This window comes from Rana temporaria, chromosome 4 (assembly GCF_905171775.1).
Source record: "Rana temporaria chromosome 4, aRanTem1.1, whole genome shotgun sequence".
Lineage (NCBI taxonomy): Eukaryota > Metazoa > Chordata > Amphibia > Anura > Ranidae > Rana > Rana temporaria.
In genome coordinates, this window is record NC_053492.1 from 215,786,014 (window position 1) to 215,809,155 (window position 23,142).

The 23,142-nt window shown below is 43.2% G+C and overlaps 1 protein-coding gene across 5 annotated transcripts in view; it reads left to right on the top strand.

Moving 5' to 3' along the window:
- Positions 1-929: 929 nt before the first annotated feature.
- Positions 930-23,142, top strand: part of LOC120936984 (muscular LMNA interacting protein) — a 255,871-nt gene continuing 233,658 nt past the window's right edge. For 2 of the 5 annotated variants that reach the window (XM_040349836.1, XM_040349839.1), the window contains exon 1: positions 932-1,148. In XM_040349836.1, coding sequence (XP_040205770.1) covers positions 1,146-1,148 — 3 coding nt within the window. In that variant the 5' untranslated portion in view covers positions 932-1,145. Of the gene's footprint in view, positions 1,149-23,142 lie in introns of all 5 variants that reach the window. The other 3 variants (XM_040349840.1, XM_040349835.1, XM_040349834.1) reach the window with 3 other exon arrangements.

Sequence of the window (23,142 nt, forward strand, 5' to 3'; positions counted from 1 at the left end):
TGGTTACGCAGACGCAATTGCTCTTTGAATCTACCCCAGAAACTGTATACTTAAGGCAGTATTAAACCCAAAGATGTGATAGCTACATCAGTTTTCTTCTTCTTTTTTTTTGCTCTTTTCCCTTGTGATCAGTACACACCTCTCATATTAGTGAGACACAACTCTGGAGAAATAAGAATAGGAAGCACAGCAGACAGTAACACTATCAGTCTGGGGGGAGGTTAACTGTGTTGACTGTATGAGCAGATTTAGATACACTAATACATTGAAGCCAAACTCCAGCTCACACTTTATAATCAGTTACAGCTTTTTTTATTCCTTTTGGGATATGCATGAATCATTTTATTATTTTAATCACCCCTGCCAGTGTGTTAAGTGTTTTTTCCAATCTATGTAAACTGATGCATTCTGCTGGAGAGCTTGAACTTGTGGAAAACCACACACCTGCTGGCTGAATCACCAGATGAAAATTGAAGAAATAAAAGTAAAAAAACAAAATTAAGGCAGCCATCCCATTGAGTAAATGATACCAATAAGAATTTGTAAGCTGCAGCAATATAACTGGTTGCTTTTGGGTTTAATACGGCTTCAAGAAAATAGACTGTGACATATGTCTAAAATGTCATAAACAAATGAAGATGCAAATGCAAGCTTATCTTTATCCTGGCTCCAAAAGTAAAATACCAGTTTTATTTACTTATTTATTTTTAGGTTGCATGTCTGCACTCACACCTAGCAACCTGCTAAACAAATGTACTTTACCTATAGGGCAAATCATAAAGTATTCTTGTGATTTCTGAATAATAGCACAGTCTTTGAAATGCACTTGTTTAAGTTGCTTGATAGATAAGAAAGTATAGCTTTGTAACTGAGCTTGGCTTTGCATGACTTGTTATCTGAAGCCAGCTGTCTTCTTTCTCTGGAGACTATGTACTATTTGTGAGCTTCATGGACCTATAATTGGAAAGTAGTGTTAACAAGAAGTTATCCAAAGGACGGGCTGGGAGAGCTGGAGTCTGAAAGGCACTGTGATAACCAAGAAGCAAGAAGATGGTTTTATTTCACTAAGTAACTATCTATGGAGTTTGGATTTAGGAAGATATAAACGTAAAACAATATCACACAAGGACTTAAAAGAGGCGGTTATGGTAAGACTGACCACATTTCATCTAGAGTTATGCACCGACTTAGCAATGCTTTGTTAAGCCAAGCAGCTGCTGCTTAGTGCTTGTCTTGTGTTACTGACCTGATGTTTAGTGATTACAGCTGTACACACCTGCTTATATACAATTAAAAAAAAATAAGGATTATAATAAGATATATATATAAATCTGTAAAGTAACAGCATAGTCAGCAGCACATGTATTAGTAAAATATGCTATGATGGTGAGGTGTCTTCAATTATATTAAGATAGTGGACTGTCTTTCATTTTTTTTTTAGGTGGTGAAATATCTTAAAACACACTGGGGGGTTACTAAAACTGGAGTGTGCAAAATCTGGTGCAGCTACTCACCAATCAGCTTCCAGGCTTTATTTTCAAAGCTAAATGAAACAAGCTGAAATTAGAAGCTGGTTGGCTACCATGTACAGCTAGCTACACTAGATTCTGAGTGCTCCAGTCTTAGTAAATCCCCCAGTGTGAAAAGCGAAAAGAAAAGACACATTTTTGTATCCAATGTACTTTGTACTTTTGTAATTTTGCATAAGAAATACAGCACTTGATATGGTGAAAAATTGCATTTAATGAAAAAAAAGGTCTAAAATATGGATAATGCAACTTTTTTTTAAAGTAGAAATGTTCATGGAGGGTGCATTTACAATGTAATACATACACACTAGTGTGCAGTTCAATGCTGCATGCTGTACTGCAAGTCATTGTTAGTGCTATTTTTTTTGTTTAATTTTTAAAATGTTGTGTTGTGTTTACTAAACTTCAATGGTATTGTCAGAATATGCTGTACAATAAATGCGACATGCAATGCTTTAGCTCAGTGCACACTTTCAAATGCAATGTAATTTGCAATGCTGCTTTAAAGAATGCTTTAAAGAATGAGTCATACATATTTTTAATGACATTTAAAGTAGTACACCAGCTAAATTTAGCTTTCTAGCCTCTGCCAGGCTTTTTATCACTGTTTATATCCCCATTGGGAGATCCATCATTGCAATTTATTCTGGTGCAAACGTGAGGGGTAATAAAATATGTTACTGTTTTCACAAGAACAGGAATCGGGGAGATACATTTCTTATGGTAACCACTGTCAAAGGTGTTTTTTCCCCTTACCTTTGGGTGCTTTCCGCCTACCTCCCATATTGTCCCTGAGAATAAAAAGTGCAGGGAACTAACTGATAGGCATAGAAAAGCAATGACAATTTGACTATTTGTAACCCTACTAAATCTGGGGGGAAAATTGGAATCTAAATATACTTTAACAACATATTCCTAACAATGATAAAATGTTTGATGACCATAACTAACATTTTGACAATAAAAGAGCAATTCTTATGCTATGAAAATGAATATGCTATGAAGTTGCACAGTAGGGAAGGTAGGCAGTGTCCTTATTTTTTAGTTGTGTTGGTTTTAATAGGGAAGGTGATATTAACTTGGCCCCTTGTACCAATTAAGAATGTTCTTGGATGATAAATGGCTAGTAAAGATGTCTTCAAACTTCACCAGATCCTTTTCTGGCTATATTGCTGGAGTAGCAGGCACATCCTGTGGCCTGCAGCCTTTAAACACAGGGGTTACATGCTGTGTGTTAGCAGTTCCCTGCCACTACAAGGGGGTATGGTTGAAGAACATAATATAGATTTACCCAGCCATGTTCTCACACTTCTCTTCCCCATTGTGGCTGGATTTTGGGGTTTGTCATGGCACACTCCTACATGATAGTATTTGGGCCCAGTGCTTGGCCACTCAGGCCCTGGAACTGCCACATGCTGCCACTTTATGCTCTCCCTATCACTCTGCCAGTGGTCAGTTAGAAGGGGAGCTTGGCTGGGTAAAGCTAGACATACACTGTTGGATTCCTCTATCTACATAAATTAAAGCGGGGGTTCACCCGAATTTTTTTTTTAACATTAGATTGAGGCTAATTACGGGAAGCAGAATCGGGTGTTTTGTTTTTAAATCAATGCAGTACTTACCGTTTTAGAGATAGATGTTCTCCGCCGCTTCTGGGTATGGTCTTCGGGACTGGGCGTTCCTATTTGATTGACAGCCTTCCGACGGTCGCATACAGCGCGTCACGAGTTGCCGAACATCGGTGTGGCTCTATACGGCGCCTGCGCACCGACGTTCGGCTACTTTCGGAAACTCGTGACGCACTGTATGCGACGGTCGGAAGGCTGTCAATCAAATAAGAAAGCCCAGTCCCGCAGCCCATACCCGGAAGCGACAGAGAACATCTATCTCTAAAGCGGTAAGTACTGCATTGATTTTAAAAAAAAAAAACACCCGATACTGCTTCCCGTAATTAGCCTCAATCTAATGTTAAAAATAGATTTTTTGGGTGAACCTCCACTTTAAGCGAATGGTGAAATTCCAGTTAGGTAGGACATTGTATTCTGACAACGGCATCCAGTTAGGTTTCTAATAACTGTATTATCTATTGACAACTGTCTATTTTGTATTTACATTTACTGTAGTGTGGCTTATGATGCAACTGTCTGTGTGAATATTTATTGTTCTGCACTCACGTTTTCTTTGCTGGTTTCATCACTGTCAAAAAACTGTGCAGTTGTGAAAGCACTGCAGTGACAGGAAGGCCTTTCCATCAAGTAGACGCCTAGGCTGTTTACTTTCATCACACAGTATGAGACATAAGTCTGGAGTAAATCCTCTCATATTTCCATTAAGAACTGCATAATCACATTCACTAACACTTACCTCATGTTGTTATGATGTGTTAATTTCACAACTGCAAACTGTTTTGTTGCTACTTGCAAAGAAGGTACTTGTGTCCTATGCATAGTTGTCCGGAAGGTTTCTTTTATTGAATGGGATAAATCAAGTGATAGTGCAATGATCTACAGGTTACCAGTAAAGTATCAATTCATGCAATCACAGTTGATGTGCAGCCAAACGTCTATGCGTCCAATGGTAGATGACCACAGGGTAACAGGAAGTAGCTGGAAGTATGAAAAGACTGACATTTTATAGATGAATATCTTTGGACAAGAGAATGTAGGTTAGTGTAAAATAGAGTAACTGGCAACATTACATGTACCTCCACTTCATCAACAGAAACCTAATATGTTTTGTATGAGAAAATAAAATGACCCCTGCTAAGGTTATGTATCTTGGCTATTTGGCCTTGCAATATATCTTTGGAACTTAATGCTGTGGGTCCCTTCAACACTTTAACTAATCTATGGATTTTTGTCTACATAATAAAGGTCAATCATTATTGATGCTTTGGGGTTGATTTACTAAAGTCAAATAGGTTGTTCACTTTGCAAGGGATTTTTTCCTTATCTTAGTGAATGCGGTCAAACTCTGTTGACTTCCATCATTCAATCATATCTAAGCAAAAATATAGTTTTTATTAGTTTCCTTGCATGTGATTAGGTATTCTTTGCAAAACGAATATCACCTGTCTTGCAATAGAGCTTTGCTGCACTGTAACATCTCTCTGTTTCCCCAAACAGCTTGTAGAAAAGATCAGTAAAGGGTTTGTGCTGGTGGCCACAAGTATTGTGGTTAATTCTGATGAATATTGCTGTGGAACAGTCTCTTCATAGGTCTATGGGCTGTCAATAAATACAGTTACATCATGAATTCTCTAGGCTTCAGATGCTTAGAAATGCCAGTCTATTGTAGTATATTTTTAGGTTATTAAAGCTGGTCATAATTTGATTGTAGAAGACACAGGTCTGCTTTGATCATTATGTATTTGTCACATTAGGCATGCAAACAATGATGCAATGTTGGGAACATTAAACTTTAAAATAATAACATATTATTGTACCATTTAATAAAACAAAGCCTTTATTTGTGTAGAATTGTAAGATACTTTTGTGTGCAGTGTCTAAAGCACCCGGTTTAAAATTTCTGTTGCAGCATAGTTGAAATGTCTTGGAACATTTTTGAAAGTTTGTCAACAGGATCAATGCCATGAAGCATGGTCTGACTTTAGGATTTAAATATGTGCTATAATAAGCAGAAATTATACAACATGATCTATTTTCATGATTCATTTTGTTATTGGAACATTATTATTATTATTAACATTAATCTTGTACCTACTGTATCAAAACAAGAGATGTAACAATGATTAGTGCTCGAAAATTAAGTTTAACCTCTTGCAGGCCACAATGCATATTTCCAGGACAAAAATGGACTTTAACGCCCCAGTCCCCAGTCGCTATGCGATGGCCTGAGGTTGTGTGCTGAGAGTGTGCTCACTACAAGCTCCCAGAATACTGACCGAGCTGTAAGTAACAGCTTTCAGTCTTGGATGCTGGACAGGAGCCAGTGGGATGGGGTCTCGATCATGAAACTTCTATTAGAGCTAATTGCACTGGTCAAAACTGTGAAATATAATTTTTCAATAATGCAAAGCATTGACAATCTTTTTTGATGTTCTATCTTCCTAACTACAAGAAACACATTTTCATTATGGATGAAGGCCAGTTTTTGTTGCCACTATGGGCTTGAGGCAAATCCTGCAGCATTGTGATTCACAGTCCTGGTGAAATTATGTGCACATTTTGAGCCCATAATAAAGGGGGGTGAGAGCACAGAGCAACAATAATGTCAGTGAATTGGAAGCTGTTGCAGGGAAAGAGAATGGAAAACTGTCAAATGTCATAAGGAGAGATTAGGGTAAGTAATGGAAGCTTTTTTGTATGTGATTATTTTAATGTGTGGTTGATTTGAAGTCATTGATCCTTTTTAGCTGCAGTCCTTTTCATAACATCCATTGTTTGGCAGCAAATGGCCTTTTGTTTTAGGGATAACATTTTGTATTATTTTTTATTTTGGGGTATACTGTTTTTTATTTTATGTTGATAGGGCCTTTATTTTGGGTTAGGGTTTTCAATGTAAGGATTCACTCTAAAAAAGTGGGCATTTTTCAGGGTGGGGTTTTGGGGTTTCCTTTTTTTGAAGGTTGTATTTCTATTTGATGTTGATATGTCCTTTTTAAAGTTTGGGATGCTCAAAGCAGAGCATCCACTTGTTACTTGACCATAAGTTATTGTATAGCTACCTTTGGCTCACAGCACACCACTGCATCTTTTATAAAATAAATAAATAAATGTGCTAACCAGTGTTCATCTAAACTCTCACAATCAGTGACACCCCCCTACCCCTTTCTACCCTAATAGATGAAATAAAAGTTAGGCATACACCATTTAGGCCTACTATACCTTATTAAAATGTCCTGCTGCTGGCCAATTTACACTACTGAATTACCTTCACTTAATTAAGTTATGTAATTCTTTTAGTAAAACACCTGCCTATATTATTTTTCTCTTTACATTATGGCCTACTATTAATGAATAAACTGTCTCTGTACTGACCAGTTTACACAGCTGTATCCTCTTCAGTATGCAGTATGTTAATCCTTGCAGTAAGGCTCCGGCAGGTGATCTCTGTCCCTCGTAAATTGACACATAGCTTTGCTATTAAAAGTTGTCCTGCTGGCCAATTTTATACTGCTTTATCACCTGCAGTTTATTATTTAATGTAGTGAAACATTTGCCTTTGCTGTTTTCCTTTAGTACATTTCTCCTTCATTAAAAATGCCCTGCTGCTGGTCAAATTTGCACTGCTGTATCATCTGTGGTCTCTTGTTTCTTAAAGCAGTCTCCAAAAGGGGAAGTTCCACTTGATTGCATCCTCCCCCCTTCACCGCCACATTTAGATTTTTTTTGGGTGGAGGGGGGTTCCTGCTCCCACTTCCGAGCAAATGCGCCATCCCCCCTTCCCCCGCAGCCTTCTGGGACATAGTCCCAAAGAAGACTTTGGGACTATTCACAAAGTGCAGCAGTGTGAAAAATTATTTTTGTGTATATATACTGTGTGTATATATATATATATATATATATATATATATATATATATATACACACACACACATTATGTACAGCTCTGACTAGTGATACACTTTCTCTATACCTACCATTAAATATCACAATTCAAGTAAATCAATCAGCAGATGTTAATATTATTAAATCTTAATTTTTTTACTTTTTAGCACAACATATACTTGTTTCTTCTCAATCAGACAGATGTTTATGCAAGAAGAATTGCAGTGAGCATTAACACAAATTGTTACAATGAATTCAACTTTAATGTCTTTTGAGGTTTACACCTAAAACATGTTTAAAAACTCTTGTTCCAATTTTCATATAAGGGAAGAAAACACGGTAAGAATGTCTGAGGTAGGAAATTTGAAAAATGCTTTTGGGCTTTAAAGGACAAAACAGATTATAGTACATTATGCTGTATGATACTGAAAACGCAAAGACATGTCCACAGCATCTTAAATCTTTAGAAGATAAATGACGATCTGGGGATTTTTAAATGTTTGCTGTAAGGAAAGCAATGGCAGTCTTTCCATTTATCATAGTTATATAAATGCAGTACAATACAGAGCCTTCATCAACTATGTCAGAAACCCAAATAAAAGATAACTGATTACTGCTGAGAGTCAAAAATTGTTTAGTGTTGGGAATTAGATAAGGGATATTTGGGGCAGTCTATTCAATTTGTGTGATTGATTGCTTCTGGATGATGTTGTCAAACACCATTTAGTTTTGCTAGATAAATGTTAACTTAGTGTACATTATTTTAACTGAAAGTATTTTCTTGCCAGCTCAACTATCAGTTCGTACCTTTAGTAATAATGTTTTGTATTGAAGTAAAAAATGACAGTCAGTTTCATTAAGAGTAAGAATCCAGCAAAAGTGTATACCAAAACACCTACAATGATAAATTTAATAGATCAAAAGAAACCAAACAGAAGAAGTTCATTAGGGATGAGCTCAATGTTTGGTCTGAACACATGTTCAGACTGAACTTTGGCCATTCAGGCTTTTGCCTGAACATTAGACTTTTAGCCCTTTTGGTAGGATTTGAACACCATACAGTATATAGTAGCGGTGTATCTACCACTGCTATACTCTATACAGTGCATCCTAAAAGTATTCACAGCGCTTCACTTTTTCCACATGTTGTTATGTTACAGTCTTATTCCAAAATTGATTAAATTCATTATTTTCCACAACATTCTACAAACAATACCCATAATGACAATGTGAAAGAAGTTTGTTTGAAATCTTTGTAAATTTATAAAAAAAAATTACATGTACATATTGTATGTATTCACAGCCTTTGCCATGACACTCAAAATTGAGCTCAGGTGCATCCTGTTTCCACTGATCATCCTTCAGTTGATTGGACATGATTTGGAAAGGCACACAATTGTCTTTATAAGGCCTCATAGTTAACAGTACATGTCAGACCACAAACCAAGCCATGAAGTCCAAGGAATTGTCTGTAGACCTCCGAGACAGGATTGTATCAAGGCACAGATTTAGGGAAGGGTACAGAAACATGTCTGCATCATTGAAGGTCCCAATGAGCACAGTGGCCTTCATCATCTGTAAATGGAAGAAGTTTGGAACCACCAGGACTCTTCCTAGAGTTCCCGGACAAACTGAGCAATCAGGGGAGAAGAGCCTTAGTCAGAGAGGTGACCAAGAGCCCAAATGGTCACTCTGACAGAGCTCCAGCATTTCTCTGTGGAGAGAGGAGAACCTTCCAGAAGAACAACCATCTCTGCAGCACTCCACCAATCAGGCCTGTATGGTAAAGTGACCACCAAAAAGTGATATTTGGTAAAAAATGAATAAATCAACTGTGAAATGAGAACAATTGTTCAATTAAAGTCCAAAAAATTATATTAATCCACATCCATATATTGAAAAAAGGCTCATGGATAATAGTGTTGAAAGAAGAAAAATCCTCCACCAAAAGGGACACCCGATAAATGAAGATGCAGTCTCCTTACCAGATGATAAGACCGGTATTGCAGCGGTCTTATAGGGCCCAGGGATATTTAAAAGTCTTCCCAAAAGACTATCTCTGAAGCTGGAACGAATCTCACAGACTGTGTGCATGCCACCAAGAAATAACACTTCAAGCTCCCATGTAATGAAAAACGATGGAAAACCACATAGTGTAAATCCGTTTTATATGGCAGGTTTAATGAGATAAAAATGTGCACTTACAGTGAGTAGAAAGCAATACAGCGTGTGGATGAATGTTTGGAGTGGCGTCTCCTCTGTGTTTCCTCCGTCTGCTCACACTCCGTCGCCCTGTATCTCCGTGTAATGCGTGATGACATCACAGGCTAGTAAAAGGCACCTAAAGGACTCTCAGACCATGAGAAACAAAATTCTCTGGTCTGATGAAACAAATATTGAACTCTTCGGCCTGAATGGCAAGTGTCATGTCTGGAGGAAATTAGGCACCGCTAATCACCTGGCCAATACCATCCCTACAGTGCAGCATGGGGTGGCAGCATAATTCTGCAGGGATGTTTTTCAGTGGCAGGAACTGGGAAACTAGTTGGGATTGAGGGAAAGATGAATGCAGTTATGTACAGAGAGATCCTTGATGAAAACCTGCTCCAGAGCGCTCTGGACCTCAGACTGGGGCGAAGGTTCATCTTCCAACAGGACAATGACCCTAAGCACACAGCCAAGGTAATAAAGGAGTGGCTATAGGACAACTCTGTGAATGTCCTTGAGTGGCCAGCCAGAGCCCAGACTTGGACCCAATTGAACATCTCTGCAGAGACCTGAAAATGCCTGTGCACCAACGCTCCCAGCCAACCTGATAGAGCTTGAGAGGTCCTGCTAAGAAGAATGGAAGAAACTGCCCAAAAATAGGTGTGGCAAGCTTGTAGCATCATACTCAAAAAGACTTGAGGCTATAATTGGTGCCAAAGAGGCTTTAGCAATGTATTGAGCAAAGGCTGGGAATACTTACTGTATGTACAAGTGATTTCTTTATTTTTTTATTTTTAATACATTTGCAAATATACCAAACTTCTTTCATGTTGTCATTATAGGGTATTGTTTGTAGAATTTTGAGGAAAATAATGAAAAAAATTATAATGAATGAATCTATTTTGGAATAAGGCTGTAACATAACAAAATGTGGAAAAAGGGAAGTGCTGGGAATACGTTCCAGATGCACTTTATAACAGCTTCCTATCTGTCAATTGTTGCTAAGAAACTTGTGGGTACCAGCACCTGTCACATTCTTTGCAACCAGTGATATTACCTGGCCATATTCATTTAATTTAATCTCAGGCCATGTAAAGGGGGGAGAGATAATGTGACATTACTGACAAAATATGGCTACATACTAGACCCTCATTAAAGTGGTTGTAAAAGCAGAAGGGTTTTTATCCTAATGCATTATATGCATTAAGATAAAAAGCCTTCTGTGTGCAGCAGCCCCCCTCTGCTCCCCTATCACTTACCTGACTGTCTGGCCCCTTTCTGTCCAGCGATGTCCATGAGTGTCTCAGCCATCCAAGATTCTCCTTCCTGATTGGCTGAGACACAGCAGCAGCACCATTGGCCCCTGCTGCTGTCAATCAAAGTCAGCTAGCCAATCAGGGAAGAGAGGAGATGGGGTCGGGTCAGGGCTCCATGTCTGAATGGGCACATGGAGCTGTTGTGAATCATCTTGGGTACCCCCATAGCAAGCTGCTTGTTGTGCGCGGCACTGAACAGGAAGGAGGGACCAGGAGCACAGAAGAGGGTCCCGGAATACAATAAGCATATTTTTTTACAGGGAACCACCCACACATCTACAATAAGGGTCTCTTATAGATGAAGGGAATCCCCAGCTATTTGTTTAAAAATGGAATCAAAGTGTCTGAAGTTATCATTTGTCAATTTTAACAGGAATTTTTAATTTATGAATTGGTTTTGCTGTAGTAGGTTAATTACCTGCTAACCAACATGTGCTGTAGTAAATGACAACACAAATGGGGTGTAAAATAGTAGTGCACGCGTAAAGCACATCTATTTTTTAAAATCGGTCTGTGATGTCTTGCTGTATATGTCTATACCCTGCTCATGGAGATTACAATCTATGATGGGAAGATGCTACTTCATACTAAAGATAGAAACAGAACACAGAGCCACTGTTCCTAGTGATGCTTCATCCTGTTCCTTAGCGTTTTAACCCTTTCCATAGAAACTAAAGGAAAAAAAGAGAATATTAGTACCAAAATCTTTTTTTGGCAGCTGTACAAATGATTCTGAATCCTGTATTCCTCAATGAAATCACTGCATATACTGTACAGTGTATCTCTTTTAAATGCTGTATAGCTGTTACTTTAATATTGTAAAGCGCTGCGTAAACTGTTGACGCTATATAAATCCTGTATAATAATAATACTTCCGTTTTGCACTTTGTATAGGAAATGTTCTACAAAGATGTATTCAAAATCTCTTTTCCCAGAATAGTGAAATGAATGTTCAAATACATGATCACATATAATCTTGGCACCCTGTAGCTTTATTAAGTGAGATATATCTAGAAAGAAAAGCAATATTTTATTTCAGTAAAACGTTTCATAGCTATAAATATATAGCAGTACATCATCATTATTGCTTTTGTTAATATTCATTGCATGTGGAGGGAAAATTAGCAATATGTCTAAAAAAAAATTACTTACTAGTACTTCTAATTGAAATGGAACAAGGATGCAGAGGAAACAAGGTCATGCTTTGAAGATGGAATGCATTTAAGTAGCTAGCTTAAAATGATTTTATTATTGAGTTTAATTGATAAGCAGGATTGATATGCTGAACAGCTGTCTTTTGAAGTAACCGAATTCATACTATAGTGATCAGCTCTGGCGATGCTAATTTGCATGTAAAAACACAGGAATTTCCTGAAAGCCTTGAAAGTAGTTGCATTAGTAGAGTGACTATGCTGCCATTTAAATATTTTTAAATCAACTGCTCAGAAATATATACGTATAAAAATCTATGTTGGTAAATGGTATGCTGCCTCGCTCTTTAAAGCTGAAATTTTATTAAAAGTTATTTTTAGCCCTATAGCTTTATGGACATAACTTACCAGTAATAGAGTGAAGGCAGCTGAATGCTGTGGAAACCTTTAGCTAGATTCAGGTAGATGGGCGCATATTTGTGCCGGCGTAACACAACGTATATGCGCTACGCCGGCATAAGTCAGAGAGCATAAAACATGATTCACAAAGCACTTGCTCTCCAAGTTGCGCCGGCGTAACCTAAATTTGAAGGCGTAAGCTGGTGTAAGTGTAAGTGGGTGTGAACTTATGCAAATGATGGCCTGAGCGTGAAGCAGTGGATTACGCCTGGCGTATCTTCAACGGAGATACAACTGCGCCTGCCCAACTTCCTGATATACGCCGGCCTACCGGTTTACGTCGAGCGCATAAATACGCCCAGACATGTGCCCGTCCGATGCAAAATTACATCCTGCTCCCCCCCCCCCTCCTGAGCAAGTTTTGCTGGTCCTTAGTTCATTCCTCTTTTGCTGTACTATGGCTGCTCCAGTCAGCAAGAGAAAGAGGAATTTTTCTCCACAGGAGAGGGCAATTGTGATTTCTGCTATGGAGCAATATGATCGCTTCCTCCATGGTATACCACCCGCGCCAGGAAGCAAGAAATCCTGGATACAATTGCCACTCAGGTTAATGCCCTTGGCAATGCCACCCGCAGCGGCAAGGATATCAACAAAAAAATAAATGACCTGAGGCTCCGTGTACGGGAGAAGCTTACGGCCATTCGTAAGCACCAATGTGGCACGGGGGGTGGACCACCCTGCAACATTGTGTTGACCCCGGATGAGGAGAAGGTCGCCGAGTGTATGGAGAGGGAGCATTTGGAGGGAGTTGAGGGGTTTGATTCCCGGGATGATGCCTCAAGGACAGGTAAGTGTTTTATATCCCCTATCTGGTGTGTAGCATGTGAGGGGGTGGAAGGGAACATGTGACAAGTGTGTGGCTCCACCAACATCCACAGATGTGCAGGAGGGAGCGGGCCCATCTGGTGGCAGTGGCCATCCCACCACATCGTCCCCGGAGCAGCCTCAGCAAGACCCCCAAGATCCTGCGGTGGAGGGGACTGTCCACACTTCTCCTCTTGAGGAGGTGGTGGAGGAGTCAGTGGACCTTGGGCAGATTGGGCTCATTATAGAGGAGTCCAGTTTTATGGCTGGGCCCTCTCACACCTCCACCCCTATGAGGGGAAGCCCTTCTGCGTCTCCCACCAGCAGGGCAACCACCTCAAGGGGCTCCCCATACACCCGCTCGATTGTGTCTTCTGCCCCAAGAAAGGCGACACGTAAGACGAGGGGTGTACCCATCAGTGTCCAGGACCAAATAGCCCTGGACCAGGGCCAGCAGACCCGGCATATGGGGGAGTTAGCCGGGCACCTGCAGCAGATGGCACATAAGTCTGGCCAAATCCACGATGCAGTGCTGGATGGCAATGCCAACAGTTCTGCAGTGGTCACCTGTGTGGCGGACCTGCAGGCCACCACTGTCAACATGGTGGACAAGGTTGATAGCCTTATTGAGGCCGTAAACGCCAACACGGCTGCCATCCAGGAGGAGGGGAGACGGAGGCAACACGATCAGCGGTTTAACCTCACCCGCCAGCTGAGGATGCAGGCCCAAACCAACCTGTTCCTTAGCCGGATTGCCGTGGCCTTGGAGGGCAGGCAGCCATCACCTGTCAGGAGTGGCCCACCCGGAGATGAACCACCTCCAGATGTCGCACCCCCCCCCCCCACACCAGGCTCCTCCCAGGCAGCTGAGGAGCCAGAGAGGTGCCAGCAGGCGCAGCCGCCGTCAGGCAAAATAAGTGCCTGACTTTTTTTTTTACTATTATTTATATGCTCAGGTCATGAGTTTTTTTATTATTTTATTTATATGCTCAGGTCATGAGTTTTTTTTATTATTTTATATGCTCAGGTCATGAGTTTTTATTTCTATTTTTAAAGCACACGGTGAGGAGTGCTGCTACAGTGTGACTGGTGTGTGAATGGGGGGGGGTGACACTCCTGCCAGTAAGGGGTGTCACCCTCGGTCGTTGGGGAGAAGTTATCCCCACGACCCGTGTGAATGGTGTATGAATGTACAGCAACATACTTGGAGCCTTGGCGTGGCGTTGCTGCTCCCAAGTCCTGCTTGGTGGACTTGGGCTAATCCAATGTGATGAGGATGTGGGGTGTGTGTGCTAGGGACCACAGTGGTGTGCATGCGTTCATTCTCCTTGTGCCATGATGATTGTGTGTGTTTAACGTGCAAACATGTCTTCTGTGAGGCATCTTCTGACTGCTGCTCCCTCAGCAGACAGGGTACCCTCTATTAGGGGGGGATTGTGTGGTTCGGGGGTCATGTCATCATGTAGTTCAATCTCCAGACCCTTTCTCATGGCGTAGTTGTGTAGAATGCAACATGCACCGATGATCTGGCACACAAAGTTTGGGGAATACAACTGTGTCCCCGCGGACTTATCCAGGCATAGGAAATGGGACTTCAGGAGGCCAAAGGTGTGTTCCACCACTGCATGGGTGCGTTTGTGTGCAGCATTGTAGTTTTGCTGTCCTGTGGTTTGGGGAGTCCGGTATGGAGTCATGAGATGGGGTCCAAGTGCATATGCAGAGTCACCTGGAAGGGAAAAGATAGGAGGATGTTAGTCGTGCATGTGCCCCTCGTGATGTCTGCATCATGGTGTCGGACAGTTATGCCAGACTCCCATGTCACTCACCAACTAGCCAGCTGTCCCCATACACGTTCTGTTCAAAATCTGTTGGGATGGTGCTTTGATGGTATATGTAGCTGTCGTGGCTGGACCCGGGGTGTTTGGCACTGATGTGCCATATGAGGCATTGGGCATCGGCTATCACCAAATGCCACTGCTTCCGATGCGGTATATGTGCTCTGTGTCACGGGGGGGTCGTAGTGCCACATGTGTGCAATCAATGGCCCCCACGGTGCGTGGGAATCTGGCAATTCTGTAGAAATCCTCCATTGCCTTCTGCTGCAGATGCTGCTGGGTGGGTCTGATGAAGTGGTGTGACATGCGTCTGAGGATTGCGGGGACAACCTGGTGCACACATCTGCTCATGGTGGATTGTGACATCCCAGACACAACTCCACTTGTATGCTGAAAAGATCCACTTGCAAGAAAATGCAGTGTTGCCAGTACCTTGACCAGTGGCTGCACTGCATGTGCACGATGTGTCTTGCTGGTGATGTCATCATGCAGGGTTGTGGCTAAATCTAGGATGGCTTCAGGGCTGAATCTGAAGATGCGATACACCTCAGATTCTCCCATGCCAAAGACGTCCATGCGCGTGCGGTATATCCTCTCCCGTGCCCACCTACGAGTCGGTGGACCCATTAGAAGTGCTAGGACCACGCCTGCCCCTGGCATGTTGGCACACATATGTGCTGTCCTGCAAGTGTGGGTGCTCAGCTCGTCCGTAATGCTGCTGCTGTAGCTGCTCTCCAGCTGACCTGTGCACGCCTGGTGCAAAGATATTCCACCTTTTTGATGGAATAATTTTAGGCCTGATGTACGACTTACGCGCACCAGGCGTAGCCTGCGTCGGGCGCACTTACATGCGTGAATCGGCGTATCTCCCTCATTTGCATATTTGAATAGGAAATCAATGTGAGCGCAAGATGCATCGAGCGTAAATATGCGCCCAAGATACACCGGCGTAGGAAAGTTGCATCGGCCGGAGGAAGCCTATTTTCAGGCGTATCTTGTTCTGTGGGTATGGAACATATATGCGCCGGCGCATATTTACACCTACGCCGCACATCTGTAGATACGCTGGCCTAACTCTCTCTGAATCTAGCTACTTAACTTCAAGGATGCCCCATCCTCTTCCAGTCTCCTAACTTCCAGCATACAGGGGCTTAATAGCTTTGGGTCTCCTGGACTGAGTTCAATAAAAAAGTTCCCTATGTGGACCAGTCCCTCCTACTCTCATCCATTGAGAAAGGTTCTTTCATTGCTTTCGCTGTGCTTAACATCATGTGTATGAGGTTTAAGGCTCTATGCACACTAGCATTTTTTATAAGCATAAAAAAAACACAAAAAAAAAGGCTGGTTGAAAAAATGCTGATGCGTTTTTGTGCCGACTTGTAGTAACGTTTTAGAAGCTTTTAGGAGCATTTAAAAGCACTAGCATTTTATTAGCGTTTTTACAATACGTGAAGAAAAAAATATAAAAAAAATGAAAATTGTATCAAACTTACCAATTTCCTGGTGCCTATCCATGGCAGCATACCTGTGATAGAGCTCCGCCTCGACTCCTCCTTCAGGACTAGTGAATAGCATAAATCAAAGGCATAGTCCCTCCCCCAACATTCTCCATAATATAGAATACTGAGGGTGGGAGCGTATGCTGCCATGGATAGGCACCAGGAAAAAAAAATTACTGGTAAGTATGATACAATTTTCCATTTTCCTGGTGCCTCCATGGCAGCATACCTGTGATAAATAACTAGCTGACACGGGTGGGATAATGCTTAATAATAAATGTTTAATTAGAAGAGGACATAGCAGCCTGAACTGCCCTTCTTCCAAGTTCAACTGTAGTAAAGGCTCCTGGGTCGATATGATAGTGCCTAAGGAACGTGTTATGAGAAGACCAAGTGGCGGCCCTGCACACCGTCTCCAGCGATACATTAGCCCTTGCTGCCCAGGAAGCTGAGACTGCCCTTGTAGAGTGAGCATTCATTAGGGATGGAGGCTCCATATTCTTCACCCTGTAGCCTGCTGTATCAACTTTACAACCCAAGATGCCAGAGTTCTGATGGATGCTTCTTTGCCTCTGCATTTACCAAAGGTATGATGAAAAGTCTCAGAGTTCCTGAAGGGACCGGTGGCTTCTAGGTAGGCCCTAAGCGCTCTGGATACGTCTGTGTCTGTAAATACTGGCAGAGCCCAGGGTTCCGACAGGTGGCTTGGAAGTAGCGACCTTTGGCGTGAACCCCCGAAGGGGGCGAAGTTCCACTCTATCAGGGAAGAGATGTGGTCGTCCCCTATCCCTAAGGAGTGGAGTTCCGAGATCCTTCTTCCAGATGTAATGGCTAGCAGGAAAGCCGTCCTCAATGTCAGGTTCCACATTGTTACTTGTTCCACTGGAGCAAAGGGATGGATCGACAGAACTTCGAGGACCAGGGACAGTTCCCATTTAGGAAAGGATCGTCTGACAGGTGGGCAGCTTTTCAAAACCCCTATGAGGAAAGTGGTTACTAAAGGATCCTCTACCCATCTCCTATTTGTTGCGGCTGAGATTGCTGCTACCTGCACTTTGAGGGAGCTCAGACTAAGACCCAGCTTAAGTCCCATCTGAAGGAATCCTAAAACTTGGCTTGTAGAGGAAAGAATTGGATCAAAAACCGTTAATGGAAGCAAATGACAGGAACTTGTCCCAGATTCTTGAATATATGGCATTTGTTGTAGGCTTCCTGGCCTTTAGGAGGGTTGAGATGACTCCTGGGGAACACCCTAGGGACTCGAACCTTCGCCTTTCAACTTCCAGACTCGAAGGTCCAATCTCTGAGCGTTTGGATGAAGTAGACTGCCCTGCAGCAGAAGTTGAGGGAAAGGAGAGATCTTGACTGGAGGGCCCACACTGAGGCGCATGGCTAGCAGAAACCAAGGTCTCTTCGGCCAATACGGAAGTACCGCCACCACCTGAACCGACTCCCTGAGGAGCCTCAGGAGGAACTTGAATATTAATGACCGGGGAGTGAAGGCATATGCCGTGGTGAACCGCCAGGGGCATGACAGGGCATCCACTGCTTCAGTTTGCGGATGCGGAAACCAAGAGAAGAATCTGTCCAGTTTGGAGTTCTTCGGGGAGGCGAACAGGTCTATCAGTGGGGGATCCCAAATGCTGGCAATCTGATGCAATAGAGAAAACAAAAAAATTAGCGTTGACCTGAACTAATGGGTTAGTAAAAAGAATTGGTTAGTCTAACCAGCAGGCTGCAATAAACAGTGTGTGTACACATAAATTACATGAAGAAAAGAAAAAAAACTGAGCCAACTAAAATCACCCAGCAGAAATGCCAGATGTGTGCAAATAAATTGATATATATGAAACAATTATGCAAAAAGTCCCAAGGTGAAGTGAATTATGGATATTAATCAGCTTGGATGAATCAGCACCGCAGTGACCATTAAACTCATCCGTGAAACCGCCACCACATAGACAGCCTCTTACCAGATTGATAAGATAAATCAGCCTTAAGCAGACGCATTCTTCGTCAGTAAGGTGCACACACAAGATAATTCACAGGGTCCAGGAATCTCCAGATCAAATCCTCCATTCCTCGAATTCCTGGGAAAACTGCTAACCCCTTCACTCGAATGGTCCGCGGATCAAAAACAAAAAGAGCGGACCATAGCGTAATACCATTTGAGAGTTTTTATTTAGATAAAACAGATTGTACTTACAGGAAAGCAAAATCGTAAAAGCGAATAAAACAAGCCGGCAATAGAGGAGCCCTTCCTCATTCGCATCGAGCGCGGTGACGTCACTGTACGCCGTCCCCTCGGACCATTCGAAGGGGTTAGCAGTTTTCCCACTGGAGGATTCGATCTGGAGATTCCTGGACCCTTTGAATTATCTTGTGTGTGCACCTTACTGACGGGAGAACGGAGGAGGGGCTAGAGAGGCTAAAGCCCGAAGGTTCTGACTCCTCTGAAGAGTCCTCTGAGTCGTCTTCAGGTGATGAATCTGACTGGTCGGTCTGCCGATGGCAGAAAGTGTACTGACTGCTGAGGGACCAGGAGATTGGGTTCTACATCCTGAACCTGTGATATCTGCGGGGCTGGTTGAGCAGGGACCGAGCCAAAAGCTTGAAGGAGTCCCTCATAGTTTTATTAGCAGCTCTACCGCACGCTGATTTCTAGCTCGCGGCTGAAGGTATAGTCCGAAAAACAGTCCTTAGACTACTCTGTCTGGTAGCCCCGCATTTCCAGCACTTCTTTTTTCTATAGGTTCTAGAAGATGGGGACCGATCTGTCCTCTAGATCTTGACCTCCGTGACTATGACGTGAAGACTGGGACCTCCGACTTGATGAGCGGGACCGGTGTCATGAAGATGAGACCTGCGGGCTGGGCTGTCGTTGTCACGGTTGTCTCAATGATTTTCTGGACCTCTTGGAGTGGGCAGGGCTACGATGTAAGGGACTCACGTTAGAAACAGTGAGCGCACTTTTTTTTTTTATACTCACGCATTGCTGGTCCCATACCTAATGGAAGTGTGAGGATCTTTGTTACGAGGTGAATGACTCATTGCGGAGCTTGGGCAGGATGATCAGCTGTGAAAAATGATAGGAAAGGCTATGCAATTAAGAAGTAGAAAAAGACGCCTGTCTGTAAACCTACAGAGAGGCACAGGCACACTGTCACATTTTTTTTTAAACCTACCACAGGGCTGGGGCACATAGCAGGGCGCAGTTTGAAATGGCTCTGGCAGTCATAGCCCCGCTCACAGGCTCCTTATGTATGGACCAGGAGAGAGGGTTAATCCAAGAACCCACCCCTGGACACATACTGGAAAGAAAGGGCAATCTATCCCTCTTTCAGCAACCAAGATGGCTGCCGCATCCACGTCCAGCGACGCGCATGCACAGAAGCCCGGCGCTCGTGACACAGGAAGTCCTGCATCAGAGACCCGAGTCCCCATCTGATTGCAGCTGTGTAATGTGGCGACGTGGACGCCGATCCGCACCGCTCGCCCCCCGCCATCCACAAGGGAACAAGAGAGTGTGGCAGAGCACCCGTGACCCCCCAGCCGCAGACCAGACCCTCACTCTGCAAGAGAGGAGCCCAGCATGACAGGGAGCACATTCCTGGCAGACATACAGATCTGCAGGAAGACACAAACTCTGGGGAAGCACAGGTACCTAAGAAGTCTCTTAAAAGGGCAGAAAGGAAGCAAGGGGAATGAAAGAGCAAAAAATGGCTAATTAATGTGGCAATGAAGATAAAAAATAAAATAAAATAAATTACTGGCCTGGGGAAGCCGTATGTGATCCTTCTGCGACTCGCATGTCATTTATCAATGCTCTTGGCAGTTTGCGTTCCTGTGAGGAAACTCTGCGAGATGACCCCAACAGATCCACAGAGGGGTTCCCAGTCTTATTAGCGCTTTGAGCGGCCCAAGAACAGGGACTGTGCATGGGAAAGGCTAAACCCGGCGGTCGCTGCCAACTGCAGAGGTATGGACATACTGCTACTCTTCACCAGCACAAGAAGGTATGAGGAAAAAAAGGAGAATGTTGGGGGAGGGACTATGCCTTTAATTTATGCTATTCACTAGTCATGAAAGAGGAGTCAAGGCGGAGCTCTATCACAGGTATGCTGCCATGGAGTCACCAGGAAAAGCGTTTATAAGCATTTAGCTTTTTTTAAATACAAAAACATATTTGTTTCTGCTCCTAGACGCTAAATCTTACTAATGTAATGTGCATAGGCACATAGGATAACACTATTTAGCTTCTAGGAGCAGAACAATGCTACAATTAGCTTTTAGGAGCTTAAGAAAACACTAGTGGGGGGCGCATGCGTGGCGCGATGCTGACCGGACTCGCCTGAGCCGCGCTCCACGAGACCCAGACCTTCTAGGCGGATTTCCCAGGGCAATTTAGCACTCTAAGTGGCGATTTCACCCAGCACCCCTGTGGGAAAACTTAGTGTATGCCATCCGCTAGGAAGAAGCGGAATCGGAGCGCCGGGCACACCCTGACAAACTTTCTCCTTACCATGGAGCAGAGGCAAAAGAAGGCGTCCCAAGATGGCGCCGACCAGCACATGTGGACACAGGCCTGCACGGACAGTCACTCACCTAAGACCGTTCCTACACAGCCCCACAACAGTGAGTACAACCCCCCTTTATCTAAAGCGGACCTGGATGATAGCTTGACAGCTATATTTAATAAATTGGTGGATAAAATTGAGCATGAAGTGCACAAATCCACGGCGGCTCTGTCCCAGGAGATTGCCAGTATTGGCAACCGCACGGATCTCCTTGAAACAAAGTATGATGAGCTCTCCCTGGCTCACAACGATCTTAGGAAAGATTTTGAAAACCTAGCTGACAACTTTGCCTTCATGCAGGCACAGGTTGAGGACCTTGACAACCGAAATCGCCGCCATAATATTAGGCTGAGGGGGGTCCCTGAGACTGTCACTGACCTGATGCCTGCAGTATCAAAGTTTTTTCAAGGCCTCTTACCAGACAAGCCCCCCTCTGCATTTATCTGTGACAGGATTCACAGAGCGCTGCGTCCCAAACCTCCCCCTGATGGTCCACCCAGGGACATAGTGATGTGCATGAGGGACTTTCTGATAAAGGAAGATATAATGCGCGCATCCAGAAATCTAAACATGGATGGCAAAAGGATCCAAATATATCTGGATATATCCCCTGCAACCCTGGATAGGAGGCGCAGGATGAAAGAAGTTACCACTGTATTGCAAGCTGCTAGGATCAGGTACCGCTGGGGATTCCCCTTTAAGCTAACGATCCCACACAATGGATCAATGTACACGGTCTACAATGTCATCGAGGGAAAAGAACTCCTGGTGAAACTGGGCTTATTAACCCAAGATCCTCTTATTCGTCCCCCTGCTACACCCAGACCGTCCTCAATTTGGTCAACCCCGTCACCAGACGCAACCAAAGAATCAAAGAAGACTACTCCAATCTTTCCAGAACTGACCCCTTCTGATTCTGGATGGTCTCTTTGGCCCAAAATCATTGTCTCTTCCTGGTTTTTGCTCTTTCTAATTTTTTTTCTCACTGTTATTTTTATTTTTTATTTCTCCCCCTACAATCATACTCCCCTCTCCAGTGAGGGACTCTAACACGGGACATTTCATCAACCCACTTCTCAGATGCTCACCCTGGACCCATTCTTTTGGACTGCTGCTGAATGCTTGCTAGCTGAGGCCTCACAGTGTTAGGTCAACATATTCACTACGAGTCCATGGTCAAACATCATTGTCCCATTACCAGCTAAAGTGAGCTTACAAGATCCTTGAAGCTCCATCAGTCTATACCTCTGCCCCAACCCTGTTTGACTCTGCTTTATGCGCCCTGGTGCAAATTTTCCGCTTCATAGCACAAAGCATGTGAGTGGGAATTCCCACCCTAAGAACAATCTTTTTTGCTTACTTTGATATATATTTGTATTACCGTTTGTATTATCTAATTTTTTTTTTCAAGATGCCTGGAACATCCGTCGTCGCTAGATTGACCCCACCTCCGCAGCTGATCTCGACTGCTGCTCCGTTCAAGGATGGGGCAGCACCCGAGCGGTCTGGTGGTTGTAGGGACATTCATGTCCCACTTCTTACGACTCGTTGTTGTAAAATGTTTGACAGGCCTTTTCCTGTCCCCAAAATATGTTCTGTAATTTTAAGGTTCAATAAAGATTTATTGAGATTTTTAGACAGTATAAAAAGAAATAGAACATGGTGCGGCCGAGGGCCCGACATAGGGCGGCTCAGGTCCGAAAACATAAAACGTGCAACATATTTAATCCTTATTACATAAGGCATAAAACAAAACAGGCAGTCATTGCAGTAAAATACATGAATCGCAAATTTCACTACTTATAGGGTATGGCCCTGGTCTATTAAGACCCCCCTCCGGCCTGGGCGCCCCCATGGGATCCATCTGCCTCCAGGCCCAGGGGAGTGGGAAGGGTCAAATCGACCAATGTGGTGAAGTAGTCAGAACTGCCAAATACCATGATACAAAACTCGAACAATGCGAAAATGCTAGAGTACAAGTAAATGACCGTGTGCATCAGTAGGATTGTGCGAAGGTGTCACCATGAAGTAGCTGAAGAGTCAGACAGAAAAAGAAACAATAGAAAGGAAACAAGGAGAGAAGTAAAGAGAAAAGGAAGGGGAGATGGGGAAGGGGTATGGGAAGCGATGTGCTCGGCCTCCAGCAGGGGTGCGACAATATGTCCCTGACCAACTCTCCTGGCAAATGTCCAGGGAAGAGTGTAAAACCTATTAACTAAATTGGAAGGGAGCCCCCAGCGTTGTTTCCATGGCT